The sequence below is a fragment of the Nansenia antarctica genome (assembly GCF_963989245.1).
Source record: "Nansenia antarctica genome assembly, chromosome: 11".
In the NCBI taxonomy this organism is placed as follows: domain Eukaryota; kingdom Metazoa; phylum Chordata; class Actinopteri; order Argentiniformes; family Microstomatidae; genus Nansenia; species Nansenia antarctica.
Window position 1 is genome coordinate 27,791,070 of NC_137681.1, and position 14,963 is coordinate 27,806,032.

A 14,963-nucleotide genomic window follows, 5' to 3' on the forward strand; every position below is an offset into this window, starting at 1 on the left:
TTCCCTTATTTCCTTCCCTTGACTACCCACAGTCTTGAAAGGACTTGACATGTCAGCGGTTCCAGTCGGGGTGTTCTAGTGTCTGTGTTCTAGTTAGGGTGTTCACGTGTCTGTGGGAGCCAAGGGAAGGAGCCGTGGGTAGGAGGGTTATTAAGCCTATTGGGACAGAGCCCATGTGTGTGTCAAGCTGGAATGTGTAGCCTGTTTGGATACTCCTAAGATGCATCCATCCTTCCTTCCTTCCTTCCTTCCTTCCTTCCCTACTTCCTTGAGGGAAACCTCTGCTCTGACATGACCGATGAAAGGGGGAAAAGCAATGCGGTGAAAATAAAATAATCTTGCTTTGACCCATCAGGGTCATATTGGATCAGATACATTTCGGTCAAGGAAAGGAAGGAAGGATGGATGCTTGTTGGAAGTGTTGGAACGGGGCCTGTGTGCTCTCTAATGGCTGCCAGTGACAGGGTGGTGTGTGTGAGGGTTAGAGAGAGGCTGCAGGGTGGTGTGTGTGTGAGGGTTAGAGAGAGGCTGCAGGGTGGTGTGTGTGTGAGGGTTAGAGAGGCTGCAGGGTGGTGTGTGTGTGAGGGAGAGAGAGGCTGCAGGGTGGTGTGTGTGTGAGGGAGAGAGAGAGGCTGCAGGGTGGTGTGTGTGTGAGGGAGAGAGAGGCTGCAGGGTGGTGTGTGTGAGAGAGAGAGAGAGGCTGCAGGGTGGTGTGTGTGTGAGGGAGAGAGAGGCTGCAGGGTGGTGTGTGTGTGGGTTAGAGAGAGGCTGCAGGGTGGTGTGTGTGAGGGTTAGAGAGGCTGCAGGGTGGTGTGTGTGTGAGGGTTAGAGAGACTGCAGGGTGGTGTGTGTGAGGGTTAGAGAGGCTGCAGGGTGGTGTGTGTGTGAGGGTTAGAGAGGCTGCAGGGTGGTGTGTGTGTGAGGGAGAGAGAGGCTGCAGGGTGGTGTGTGTGTGAGGGAGAGAGAGGCTGCAGGGTGGTGTGTGTGTGAGGGAGAGAGAGAGGCTGCAGGGTGGTGTGTGTGAGGGAGAGAGAGGCTGCAGGGTGGTGTGTGTGTGAGGGAGAGAGAGGCTGCAGGGTGGTGTGTGTGTGAGGGAGAGAGAGAGGCTGCAGGGTGGTGTGTGTGTGAGGGTTAGAGAGGCTGCAGGGTGGTGTGTGTGTGAGGGAGAGAGAGGCTGCAGGGTGGTGTGTGTGTGAGGGTTAGAGAGGCTGCAGGGTGGTGTGTGTGTGAGGGAGAGAGAGGCTGCAGGGTGGTGTGTGTGTGAGGGTTAGAGAGAGGCTGCAGGGTGGTGTGTGTGTGAGGGTTAGAGAGGCTGCAGGGTGGTGTGTGTGTGAGGGTTAGAGAGAGGCTGCAGGGTGGTGTGTGTGTGAGGGTTAGAGAGGCTGCAGGGTGGTGTGTGTGTGAGGGTTAGAGAGAGAGGCTGCAGGGTGGTGTGTGTGTGAGGGTTAGAGAGGCTGCAGGGTGGTGTGTGTGAGGGAGAGAGAGAGGCTGCAGGGTGGTGTGTGTGTGAGGGTTAGAGAGGCTGCAGGGTGGTGTGTGTGTGAGGGTTAGAGAGAGGCTGCAGGGTGGTGTGTGTGTGTGAGGGTTAGAGAGGCTGCAGGGTGGTGTGTGTGAGGGTTAGAGAGGCTGCAGGGTGGTGTGTGTGTGAGGGTTAGAGAGGCTGCAGGGTGGTGTGTGTGTGAGGGTTAGAGAGAGGCTGCAGGGTGGTGTGTGTGTGAGGGTTAGAGAGGCTGCAGGGTGGTGTGTGTGAGGGTTAGAGAGGCTGCAGGGTGGTGTGTGTGTGAGGGAGAGAGAGGCTGCAGGGTGGTGTGTGTGTGAGGGTTAGAGAGGCTGCAGGGTGGTGTGTGTGTGAGGGAGAGAGAGGCTGCAGGGTGGTGTGTGTGTGAGGGTTAGAGAGAGGCTGCAGGGTGGTGTGTGTGTGAGGGAGAGAGAGAGGCTGCAGGGTGGTGTGTGTGAGGGTTAGAGAGGCTGCAGGGTGGCTGGCTTCACTACGGTGGTAGAAAACAGGAGAGTTTCCACACAACATGTTCTGACAGTCCCGTCTATCTATTCATTCTATTTAACAACAACAACACATCTTACCTGCTAGCCTAGGCTCCTCCTCTCTTTGTGACATTGCTTAGAATCTGCGTCACCTTCTAAAATGCCCCCCCTGACCCCAGGCCCTTGTGTGTTCTGTTCCCCCCCCCCCCTCCCCTGTCCTCCCTGCTATATCCAAAGTTTTGTACAAAGGTTTTAAAAGTTAATAATTCCCTTTTTATTTTATAATCTGAAAATGTTATGTTTTTATAAATATTATTTATTATACAATGTATATATCTGTATGACTGAACTAAGATTATATATTTGAAGAACAAAAAATGACTGTCTCCTGCTTTTGTTTTTGTGGTACTTTTCGAATCCTTCCTGCGTCAGTTCTTTCCCTACTCGCTCCTTCTCCACATCCTAAACACATTACAGCACAGAACACTACTGGACCCTCTGAACCAGCTCTCAACCAGCCTAGAGACACTCTTTCAAGAAGCTCTAGGAGTGGTTTTCCAGCCTGTGATGCGAGTGTCACTGTTCATAATAAATAGTACGATCCTGAGCGTTGGATCTAAATAATGTGTCATTCTGCTTTACGGAAAATCCCACCTACTGTATATGTTTTAGGTCAGATTAGATTAGATTAGATCAGATCAGATCAGATTAGATTAGATTCAAATTTATTGTCATCACAGAGTACAAGTACTATACAACGAAATGCAGTTTAGCATCCAACCAATGATATCAGGGCATGATATAAATAGAACAGGAGGTAGTGATAGGTAACTATGTAATATATAGTATGTGCAGAGGTAGTATTGTAAACATCAGTATAGTTTAGAGGTATATAAAGTTATCGGTTATATAGAGTTATGAGCTATGTACAGTTATGGTCTATATAGAGTTATGAGCTATGTACAGTGAAGTAGTTTATGTACAGTATCTAATGTGCAGAAGTATACAAGTGTAGTACTGGTCTCTCTACTGTATATGTAGTGAAGTAGTGAGGGTACAGAGAAACTCAGCTGATCCCATCTCAACATCAAACACCAAGAAAGCAGAGAAGAAAAGCGACAAGAAACCGACGAAATGTCATTTTCATATCATAATCATATTTATTTTTTATGCAATAACACAATTGCAAATACAGTCATAGCAAAAATGCTTCATGACTTTATTCTTGATTTTGGACAAAAAAGGAAAGCGCACCTGTCACTGCACATAATGCACCTCATCTGGTATTATTTCATCACTTTCATACATTTGACACTTTACATATTTATATTTGAGACGGCAGTGTTGGACATGCACAGACTAGGAGGGCTGGGGGGGTGTCGTCATCATCGTCGTCATCGTCGTCATCATCATCATAATGACATTGATATCTGGCTGTGGAGGTTATATGACATCCCTGGTACTGAGAGGGGGGGGTAGGAGCCGTGTCCTTGTGCTAACAGCCTATAGGGAGGTCTCCTGGGGGGTATTCCATCGACGTCGCTAAAGGAAAATCTAGGCTTGTTTTGGTCTTTAGTCTCGCCAGACTTATCAAGAATAAGCCTGAATTTCCTTTAGCGACGTTGACGGAATACCCCCCAGGACGAGGCTAAATCTGGGACCGGGAAACTGGTACAGGGGTGGGGTCAGTCTAAACCAGGCCTATCTGTATGTGTACAGGGGTGGGGTCAGTCTAAACCAGGCCTATCTGTATGTGTACAGGGGTGGGGTCAGTCTAAACCAGGCCTATCTGTATGTGTACAGGGGTGGGGTCAGTCTAAACCAGGCCTATCTGTATGTGTACAGGAGAGACAGACAGTACAGTTGTCTGTAGATGTTGTCTTCAGGTCTGAGATAGAATCATACAGATCAAATACTGAGAGATGATAACCAGGAACCAGGAAGAGTAACAACAACAACAACAACAACAACAACAACAACGTGCTTTAACCATTGTATTCTCATCCTCCCTCTGCTCTTCACCATAAAGACAGTGCTGTAACCCCCCCACCCCCCCACCCAAGCTAAGAAAGGCACAACTGGGACTCCAGAGATTCTTCATAGAGAACAACACATACAGCAACTATTTCAACAGTAACATCAGCACTGTGTGTGTGTGTGTGTGTGTGTGTGTGTGTGTGTGTGTGCGTGCGTGCGTGTATGTTGGAAGGAGGGGTGTGTGTGTACGGGGGGAGGGGGTATTATTCCCTTCTAAAATTAGACTGGTCAGAAAAAATCTATCACTTTTCTCCCCCAATCACTACATCTATCTATCAATAATCAATATTAGAAACATGATTCAACATTCCCCATAAAACAACAGAAGTCATAACACAAACAGCCACGGAGGTAAGAGCCAGGTGAGCAGAGAGGAAGGGAGGTTTTGAACCGAACGTGACTGCAGCTGGTGACCAGGGGGACAAGTCCAAATGTTCCGACTTTTATTTTGCAAAACGGAAATACATTTCAACGTCGTTGAAAATCACAATCACAAACTCGCTAGTCGAGCCAAAATATTACAATAACGCATTGGATTGGGTGAGTAATCCCCCACTGCTACCTAGTTCACTATAACACTACTTTACATTGTTAGCAGGCTCACAAAACAAGCTGTGTTAGTTGACTAGCGAGTGTGTCGTTGATTTTCAACAACGCTGAAATGTATCTTTCAAACGAACAGTCTGAAAAGTCTGAAACATTAAATCGGCTGCCGGCTTGCTACCCCCTTTCACCAGCAGCTGTCACATGATTGTGTCTCCTGGAATGATCAGAATAATTCTCTGCACAATATATATCCAACACACAACAGGTGCTCCTATATACATGCTTGGACTCTTGGGTTCTACTCACTTGGAGAACATCCATTATATTACCTCAATCCTTTACGTTTATACATTAAAAAAAACAATGGAGTGCTGAGAGCACCGATCGCAACACTTGTCTTGGAGAAAAGTACTTTTTTTTTTTGTTAGTTTCTTTTGTTTTCTTTAGTTTTTTTTTACACGGAGGCCATTTTGAAACAGTGCTTCTTTATCACTTAATTTAAACACGCATGGCGATATAGTGTTGAGATAGAGGAAGAGGAGGAGGAGGAGGGGCGTTGCCACGGAAACATGCGGTACAGAGATCTGCGTGGAGAGCTTGAGGGATGGATAGAATAGGCGGAGAGCGTCTCTCTCTCTCTCTCTCTCTCTCTCTCCCTTTTTCGCTCTCTCTCTCTCTCTCCAGCCGCACATCACATGCTGGCGCTTTCCGCTCCTCAGCCACTGAGAACAGAGAACAGAGAACAGGGGGAGTGAGCAGGGAGGGAAAGAAACAGAGGGAAAGAAAAATAAGAGGGGGGGGGGTGGGCAGGGAGGAGAGAGGAGGGAGAATCTGCAACAAGGGAACACCTGTCTAAACCCTGGGTCTAAAGATAGACAGACACTGCAGTGGGGTTTTTCCAAACTCTCCTGGCTCTCCTAACCCTGCTTCTGGCTTTGTTTTCCTGCTCGGCACTAACACTAACACACACCAGACCACCTCCATCATACACACACCAGACCCACTCGGGGCTGGGGCCACACGCCTGGGAAACCCCAGGATAGGGTGGTGAGGGTTGGGTGGAGGGTTGGGTCCAGTGTCTCACTGTACTGAGGTTCTGCCCTAACCCTAAAACTAGAACAGCCATGGGTGGGGTCATTAACACTAGAACAGCCATGGGTGGGGTCATTAACACTAGAACAGCCATGGGTGGGGTCATTAACACTAGAACAGCCATGGATGGGGTCATTAACACTAGAACAGCCATGGGTGGGGTCATTTAACACTAGAACAGCCATGGGTGGGGTCATTAACACTAGAACAGCCATGGGTGGGGTCATTAACACTAGAACAGCCATGGGTGGGGTCATTTAACACTAGAACAGCCATGGGTGGGGTCATTTAACACTAGAACAGCCATGGGTGGGGTCATTAACACTAGAACAGCCATGGGTGGGGTCATTAACACTAGAACAGCCATGGGTGGGGTCATTAACACTAGAACAGCCATGGGTGGGGTCATTTAACACTAGAACAGCCATGGGTGGGGTCATTAACACTAGAACAGCCATGGGTGGGGTCATTTAACACTAGAACAGCCATGGGTGGGTCATTACTTAATTTCCTAGATATGTGCGTTCTACCCCCCAGTATCCTTACATGTTCTAAATCACATCAGGATAAGCTAGTATAAAGATATTTCACAGTTTTTTTATGTAGGAGGCAGGCTAATTTACAAGCCGGCCAACTAGTGGTCGTTTTGTGTAAGTAGCAGCTTCCCATTGTAAAGACTATGGTCATGTGACCACCGAGGCGGCTCTTATAGTAGGTAACATAGACACGGCTGTTCTAGTGTTAATCATGAGGTTCTTACCATGAGAGACTGGGTCTGCTGGGCCAGGCAGCTCCACCAGGACTTAGACCAACGCAGGACGCAACCTGGAGGAGACCAGCAATAAACCAGACAGTCAACCAACACACAGTCAACCAACAAACAGTCAACCAACAAACAGTCAACTAACAAACAGTCAACTAACAAACAGTCAACCAACAAACAGTCAACCAACAAACAGTCAACCAACAAACAGTCAACCAACAAACAGTCAACCAACAAACAGTCAACTAACAAACAGTCAACTAACAAACAGTCAAACAGTCAACTAACAAACAGTCAACTAACAAACAGTCAACCAACAAACAGTCAACCAACAAACAGTCAACCAACACACAGTTTGTCAACTAACAAACAGTCAAACAGTCAAACAACAAACAGTCAACCAACAAACAGTCAACCAACAAACAGTCAACCAACACACAGTCAACCAACACACAGTCAACCAACAAACAGTTTGTCAACTAACAAACAGTCAAACAGTCAAACAACAAACAGTCAACCAACAAACAGTCAACCAACAAACAGTCAACCAACAAACAGTCAACCAACAAACAGTCAACTAACAAACAGTCAACTAACAAACAGTCAAACAGTCAACTAACAAACAGTCAACTAACAAACAGTCAACCAACAAACAGTCAACCAACAAACAGTCAACCAACACACAGTCAACCAACACACAGTCAACCAACAAACAGTTTGTCAACTAACAAACAGTCAAACAGTCAACTAACACACAGTCAACCAACAAACAGTCAACCAACAAACAGTTTGTCAACTAACAAACAGTCAAACAGTCAACTAACAAACAGTCAACCAACACACAGTCAACTAACAAACAGTCAACCAACAAACAGTCAACCAACAAACAGTCAACTAACAAACAGTCAACCAACAAACAGTCAACTAACAAACAGTCAACTAACAAACAGTCAACTAACACACAGTCAACCAACAAACAGTCAACCAACAAACAGTCAACCAACACACAGTCAACTAACAAACAGTCAACCAACAAACAGTCAACCAACAAACAGTCAACCAACAAACAGTCAACCAACACACAGTCAACTAACAAACAGTCAACTAACAAACAGTCAACTAACAAACAGTCAACCAACAAACAGTCAACCAACAAACAGTCAACCAACAAACAGTCAACCAACAAACAGTCAACTAACAAACAGTCAACTAACAAACAGTCAACCAACAAACAGTCAACTAACAAACAGTCAACCAACAAACAGTCAACCAACAAACAGTCAACCAACAAACAGTCAACCAACAAACAGTCAACTAACAAACAGTCAACTAACAAACAGTCAACTAACAAACAGTCAAACAGTCAACTAACAAACAGTCAACCAACACACAGTCAACTAACAAACAGTCAACCAACAAACAGTCAACCAACAAACAGTCAACTAACAAACAGTCAACCAACACACAGTCAACCAACACACAGTCAACTAACAAACAGTCAACCAACAAACAGTCAACTAACAAACAGTCAACTAACAAACAGTCAACTAACAAACAGTCAACTAACAAACAGTCAAACAGTCAACCAACAAACAGTCAACCAACACACAGTCAACTAACAAACAGTCAACCAACACACTGTCAACTAACAAACAGTCAACCAACAAACAGTCAACCAACAAACAGTCAACCAACAAACAGTCAACCAACAAACAGTCAACCAACAAACAGTCAACCAACAAACAGTCAAACAGTCAACTAACAAACAGTCAACTAACAAACAGTCAACTAACAAACAGTCACACAGTCAACCAACAAACAGTCAACTAACAAACAGTCAACCAACAAACAGTCAACTAACAAACAGTCAACCAACAAACAGTCAACTAACAAACAGTCAAACAGTCAACCAACAAACAGTCAACCAACAAACAGTCAACCAACAAACAGTCAACCAACACACAGTCAACCAACACACAGTCAACTAACAAACAGTCAACCAACAAACAGTCAACCAACAAACAGTCAACCAACACACAGTCAACTAACAAACAGTCAACCAACAAACAGTCAACCAACAAACAGTCAACTAACAAACAGTCAACCAACAAACAGTCAACTAACAAACAGTCAACCAACAAACAGTCAACCAACAAACAGTCAACCAACAAACAGTCAACCAACACACAGTCAACTAACAAACAGTCAACTAACAAACAGTCAACCAACAAACAGTCAAACAGTCAACCAACAAACAGTCAACCAACAAACAGTCAAACAGTCAACCAACAAACAGTCAACCAACAAACAGTCAACCAACACACAGTCAACTAACAAACAGTCAACTAACAAACAGTCAACCAACACACAGTCAAACAGTCAACTAACAAACAGTCAACTAACAAACAGTCAAACAGTCAACTAACAAACAGTCAACTAACAAACAGTCAACTAACAAACAGTCAACTAACAAACAGTCAAACAGTCAACTAACAAACAGTCAACTAACAAACAGTCAACTAACAAACAGTCAACTAACAAACAGTCAACTAACAAACAGTCAACTAACAAACAGTCAACCAACAAACAGTCAACCAACACACAGTCAACTAACAAACAGTCAACTAACAAACAGTCAACTAACAAACAGTCAACCAACAAACAGTCAACCAACACACAGTCAACTAACAAACAGTCAACTAACAAACAGTCAACCAACAAACAGTCAACCAACAAACAGTCAAACAGTCAACTAACAAACAGTCAAACAGTCAACTAACAAACAGTCAACTAACAAACAGTCAACTAACAAACAGTCAACCAACAAACAGTCAACCAACAAACAGTCAACTAACAAACAGTCAACTAACAAACAGTCAAACAGTCAACCAACAAACAGTCAAACAGTCAACCAACAAACAGTCAAACAGTCAACCAACAAACAGTCAACTAACAAACAGTCAACTAACAAACAGTCAAACAGTCAACCAACAAACAGTCAACTAACAAACAGTCAACTAACAAACAGTCAACTAACAAACAGTCAACTAACAAACAGTCAACTAACAAACAGTCAACCAACAAACAGTCAACTAACAAACAGTCAACCAACAAACAGTCAACCAGTCAACTAACAAACAGTCAACTAACAAACAGTCAACTAACAAACAGTCAACTAACAAACAGTCAAACAGTCAACCAACAAACAGTCAACTAACAAACAGTCAACTAACAAACAGTCAAACAGTCAACTAACAAACAGTCAAACAGTCAACTAACAAACAGTCAACTAACAAACAGTCAAACAGTCAACTAACAAACAGTCAAACAGTCAACTAACAAACAGTCAACTAACAAACAGTCAAACAGTCAACTAACAAACAGTCAACTAACAAACAGTCAACTAACAAACAGTCAACTAACAAACAGTCAAACAGTCAACTAACAAACAGTCAACTAACAAACAGTCAACTAACAAACAGTCAAACAGTCAACTAACAAACAGTCAACTAACAAACAGTCAACTAACAAACAGTCAACTAACAAACAGTCAAACAGTCAACTAACAAACAGTCAACTAACAAACAGTCAAACAGTCAACTAACAAACAGTCAACTAACAAACAGTCAAACAGTCAACTAACAAACAGTCAAACAGTCAACTAACAAACAGTCAACCAACAAACAGTCAAACAGTCAACCAACAAACAGTCAACTAACAAACAGTCAACTAACAAACAGTCAAACAGTCAACTAACAAACAGTCAACTAACAAACAGTCAACTAACAAACAGTCAAACAGTCAACTAACAAACAGTCAAACAGTCAACTAACAAACAGTCAAACAGTCAACTAACAAACAGTCAAACAGTCAACTAACAAACAGTCAAACAGTCAACTAACAAACAGTCAACCAGTCAACTAACAAACAGTCAACCAGTCAACTAACAAACAGTCAACCAGTCAACTAACAAACAGTCAACTAACAGTCAACTAACAAACAGTCAAACAGTCAACTAACAAACAGTCAAACAGTCAACTAACAAACAGTCAACTAACAAACAGTCAAACAGTCAACCAACAAACAGTCAAACAGTCAACCAACAAACAGTCAAACAGTCAACCAACAAACAGTCAAACAGTTTTTTTTACAGTTTTGTGTGTGAAGAGTAAACAGAGGATTGTGACCTCAGAGTGTTCTAGAACAAGGCTGCACTTACGCTCCCTCGTCCCTCAGCAGAGCCAGGAACTTGCTAACCCTGTATTCAGGTTCCATCTGAAAGACACACACACGCACACGCACACGCACAGACACACGCACACGCACACGCACACGCACACACACACACACACACACACACACACACACACACACACACACACACACACACACACACACACACACACACACACACACAGTTAGTTAGTTAGTTCCCTTTGTACGTATATGCATACATTGCCCTTGAATGTGCTGTATAGCTGCTTTCCTGGAAACGGAAAAGTATAGAACATAGAATCCTAGAAGGTCTTTCTCAATAGAGTACCCAGGGAGCTGTCTATGATTGGCTGGGGTACCCCAAGGGGCTGTCTATGATTGGCTGGGGTACCCCAAGGGGCTGTCTATGATTGGCTGGGCTGCCCGGGGGAGGTCTATGATTGGCCAGACTGGCATGGGTGCCTATGGGGCTGTTTGTGATTGGCTGATAACTTGAGTTCTGAGTTGTTGAGTTCTGCAGTACCTCCAGGACGAAGGCACAGCTGTACTGCATCTTTGGGTTGACCATTAAAATATCAGTCAGGTATCACATGTCCTTGCTTCATCACTGACCATTAAAATATCAGTCAGGTATCACATGTCCTTGCTTCATCACTGACCATTAAAATGGAACTAGAATTTCACGGTACATATATGAATTTGGACTGAACAAGACTATCCACTATAATGTTATATAAAGAGTATACAAACAGTCAACTAACAAACGATATATATATATATATATATATATATCTCGTTTCAGAAATGTAGAAATGTTCAAGTGTGTGTGTGTATATGCGTGTGTGTGTGTGTGTGTGTGTGTGTGTGTGTGTGTGTGTGCGTGTGTGTGTCAGGTCGGAGCAATGCGGCTGTGCGCATCATGTCTTGGCAGACACTTGTTCATACTTCTCTGAGGGGGGGCGAGGTGAGTGTGTGTGTGTGTGTGTGTGTGTGTGTGTCTGCACGTGGGACATGGCTGCATTAGTACATACCACATCAATTATAACAGCATCCAGCTGCAACAGAGAGCATGTGGACATACCACAGCCCTAACACTACACACACACACAGACACACAGACACACACACACACACACACACACACACACACACACACACACACACACACACACACACACACACTGTACGTGTGGGGATTGAAGACCCTGGTGCATGCCTACCAGGCAGCAAAAAGGACAGCCCCTGCCTACATAAAGGCAATGGTCACCCCCCAAACTTCAGCCCGTTCACTCCTCTCCTCCACCTCTACGCCAACATGGCAGTCATGCTGCCCGGTCACGTCTCTTCACTACCCTGGCTCCCCGCTGGTGGAATGAGCTTCCCACGGCTGTCAGAACTAAAGAGTCACTCCCCATCTTCTGCCGGAGACTGAAGACCTCCATCTCTTCAGGTTACACCTTAACTGCTCCTCCTGAGACATCTACTACCCACCAGCACTGTGTCTCCAGAGACATCTACTACCCCCCAGCACTGTCTCCTGAGACATCTACTACCCCCCAGCACTGTGTCTCCTGAGACATCTACTACCCCCCAGCACTGTGTCTCCTGAGACATCTACTACCCCCCAGCACTGTCTCCTGAGACATCTACTACCCCCCAGCACTGTCTCCTGAGACATCTACTACCCCCCAGCACTGTGTCTCCTGAGACACCTACTACCCCCCAGCACTGTGTCTCCTGAGACATCTACTACCCCCCAGCACTGTGTCTCCTGAGAAATCTACTACCCCCCAGCACTGTGTCTCCTGAGACATCTACTACCCCCCAGCACTGTGTCTCCTGAGACATCTACTACCCCCCAGCACTGTGTCTCCTGAGACATCTACTACCCTCCAGCACTGTGTCTCCTGAGACATCTACTACCCCCCAGCACTGTGTCTCCAGAGACATCTACTACCCCCCAGCACTGTGTCTCCTAAGACATCTACTACCCCCCAGCACTGTGTCTCCAGAGACATCTACTACCCCCCAGCACTGTGTCTCCTGAGACATCTACTACCCCCCAGCACTGTGTCTCCTGAGACATCTACTACCCCCCAGCACTGTGTCTCCTGAGACATCTACTACCCCCCAGCACTGTGTCTCCTGAGACATCTACTACCCCCCAGCACTGTGTCTCCTGAGACATCTACTACCCCCCAGCACTGCGTCTCCTGAGACATCTACCACCCCCCAGCACTGTGTCTCCTGAGACATCTACTACCCCCCAGCACTGTGTCTCCTGAGACAACTACTTCCCCCCCCTGCACTGTGTCTCCTGAGACATCTACTACCCCCCAGCACTGTGTCTCCTGAGACATCTACTACCCCCCAGCACTGTGTCTCCAGAGACATCTACTACCCCCCAGCACTGTGTCTCCTGAGACATCTACTACCCCCCAGCACTGTGTCTCCTGAGACATCTACTACCCCCCAGCACTGTGTGATTCTGAGACATCTACTATCTCCCTGCACTGTGTCTCCAGAGACATCTACTACCCCCCCCAGCACTGTGTCTCCTGAGACATCTACTACCCCCCAGCACTGTGTCTCCTGAGACATCTACTACCCCCCCAGCACTGTGTCTCCTGAGACATCTACTACCCCCCCAGCACTGTGTCTGCTGAGACATCTACTACCCCCCAACACTGTCTCCTGAGACATCTACTACCCCCCAGCACTGTGTCTCCAGAGACATCTACTACCCTCCAGCACTGTGTCTCCTGAGACATCTCCTACCCCCCAGCACTGTGTCTCTTGAGACATCTACTACCCCCCCCCAGCACTGTGTCTCCTGAGACACCTGCTTCCCTCCTTGTACTGAAAAATCTTTCCTTCTTCTTCTATCACGACGACTGCCAATGGCCGCTGGCCTGAGCTGGATTACTCTTCCTGCTACGACTGGTGGATTGACGATTCACTTGCTTCAGTCAAACGTATCGACTGTAAGTGGCTTTGGAACAAGGCGTCTGCTGAATGCCAGAAATGTAAATGTGAACGTGTGAGGCCTGTCTGCCATCCCCAGCGTACGTAATGTGCAACCAGGGAGGTATGTTCTGTGGGAGGCTGGCTGGGAGGATGACAGAGACGACTAAACTGGAGCAGATCACCCACACAAATCATCATCATCTCTCTCCCGAGACGCCCTGCTTCTCATAAAAACCAAACGGCTGCTTAATTAATTGATAACAGTTTTGTTTTGACTGACTGAAACCAGACAAGATGTGTAGAGAGAAAGGCAGGGCAGGGTGGGGAGGGGGGGCGGACGGGGGGGTGCTGAGAGGCAGCAGACTGGTCTCATGGAGGATGTTACTCAGCGTACAGTAACGTTACAGTAATGTTGCTCACTGACGGGGTTACGGTGAAGACACACTGGCGTGAGGAAACATGCCTAGCGTGCCAGTGCACCGGTGTGTGTGTGTGTGTGTGTGTGTGTGTGTGTGTGTGTGTGTGTGTGTGTGGTGTGTGTGTGTGTGTGTGTGTGTGTTGCAAACGCTCTGGTGAAATATCACCACATCTCAGTGGACCAACCCTGGTGTGTGTGTGTGGTGGTGGTGAGACACGGCTGGATGATGAGGAGAAGGTAGGGGGGCTCTGTCTGTCTGTCTGACCTCTTGTCTGTCTGTCTGTCTGTCTGACCTCTTGACTGTCTGTCTGTCTGTCTATCTGTCTGTCTGTCTGACATCCTCTGTCTGTCTGTCTGTCTGCCTGCCTGTCTGTCTGTCTGTCTGTCTGACCTCTTGACTGTCTGTCTGTCTGTCTATCTGTCTGTCTGACATCCTGTCTGTCTCTCTGTCTGTCTGACCTCCTGTCTGTCTGTCGATCTGTCTGTCTGTCTGAACTCCTATCTGTCTGTCTGTCTGTCTGTCTGACCTCCTGTCTGTCTGTCTGACCTCCTGTCTGTCTGACCTCCTGTCTGTCTGTCTGTCTGTCTGACCTCCTGTCTGTCTGTCTGTCTGTCTGACCTCCTGTCTGTCTGTCTGTCTGACCTCCTGTCTGTCTGTCTGTCTGACCTCCTGTCTGTCTGTCTGTCTCACCTCCTGTCTGTCTGTCTGTCTCACCTCCTGTCTGTCTGACTGTCTCACCTCCTGTCTGTCTGACCTCCTGTCTGTCTGTCTGACCTCCTGTCTGTCTGTCTGACCTCCTGTCTGTCTGTCTGACCTCCTGTCTGTCTGTCTGTCTGTCTGACCTCCTGTCTGTCTGTCTGTCTGTCTGACCTCCTGTCTGTCTGTCTGTCTGACCTCCTGTCTGTCTGTCTGTCTCACCTCCTGTCTGTCTGACCTCATGT

At 46.3% G+C, this 14,963-nt stretch overlaps 1 protein-coding gene across 2 annotated transcripts in view; it reads right to left on the reverse strand.

Moving 5' to 3' along the window:
* Positions 1-3,225: 3,225 nt before the first annotated feature.
* The window catches only part of LOC308167683 (vesicle-fusing ATPase-like), a gene marked incomplete at its 3' end in the record, with an annotated part of 58,899 nt that continues 47,161 nt past the window's right edge, over positions 3,226-14,963 (reverse strand). The window contains exons 20-22 of one of the 2 annotated variants that reach the window (XM_080542119.1): positions 10,641-10,696; positions 6,419-6,483; positions 3,226-5,288 (exon numbers count right to left, since the gene is read on the reverse strand). In XM_080542119.1, the coding sequence (XP_080398245.1) occupies positions 6,462-6,483; positions 10,641-10,696 (78 nt within the window). Of the gene's footprint in view, positions 5,289-6,418; positions 6,484-10,636; positions 10,697-14,963 lie in introns of those variants that run through there. The other variant, XM_080542120.1, reaches the window with a different exon arrangement.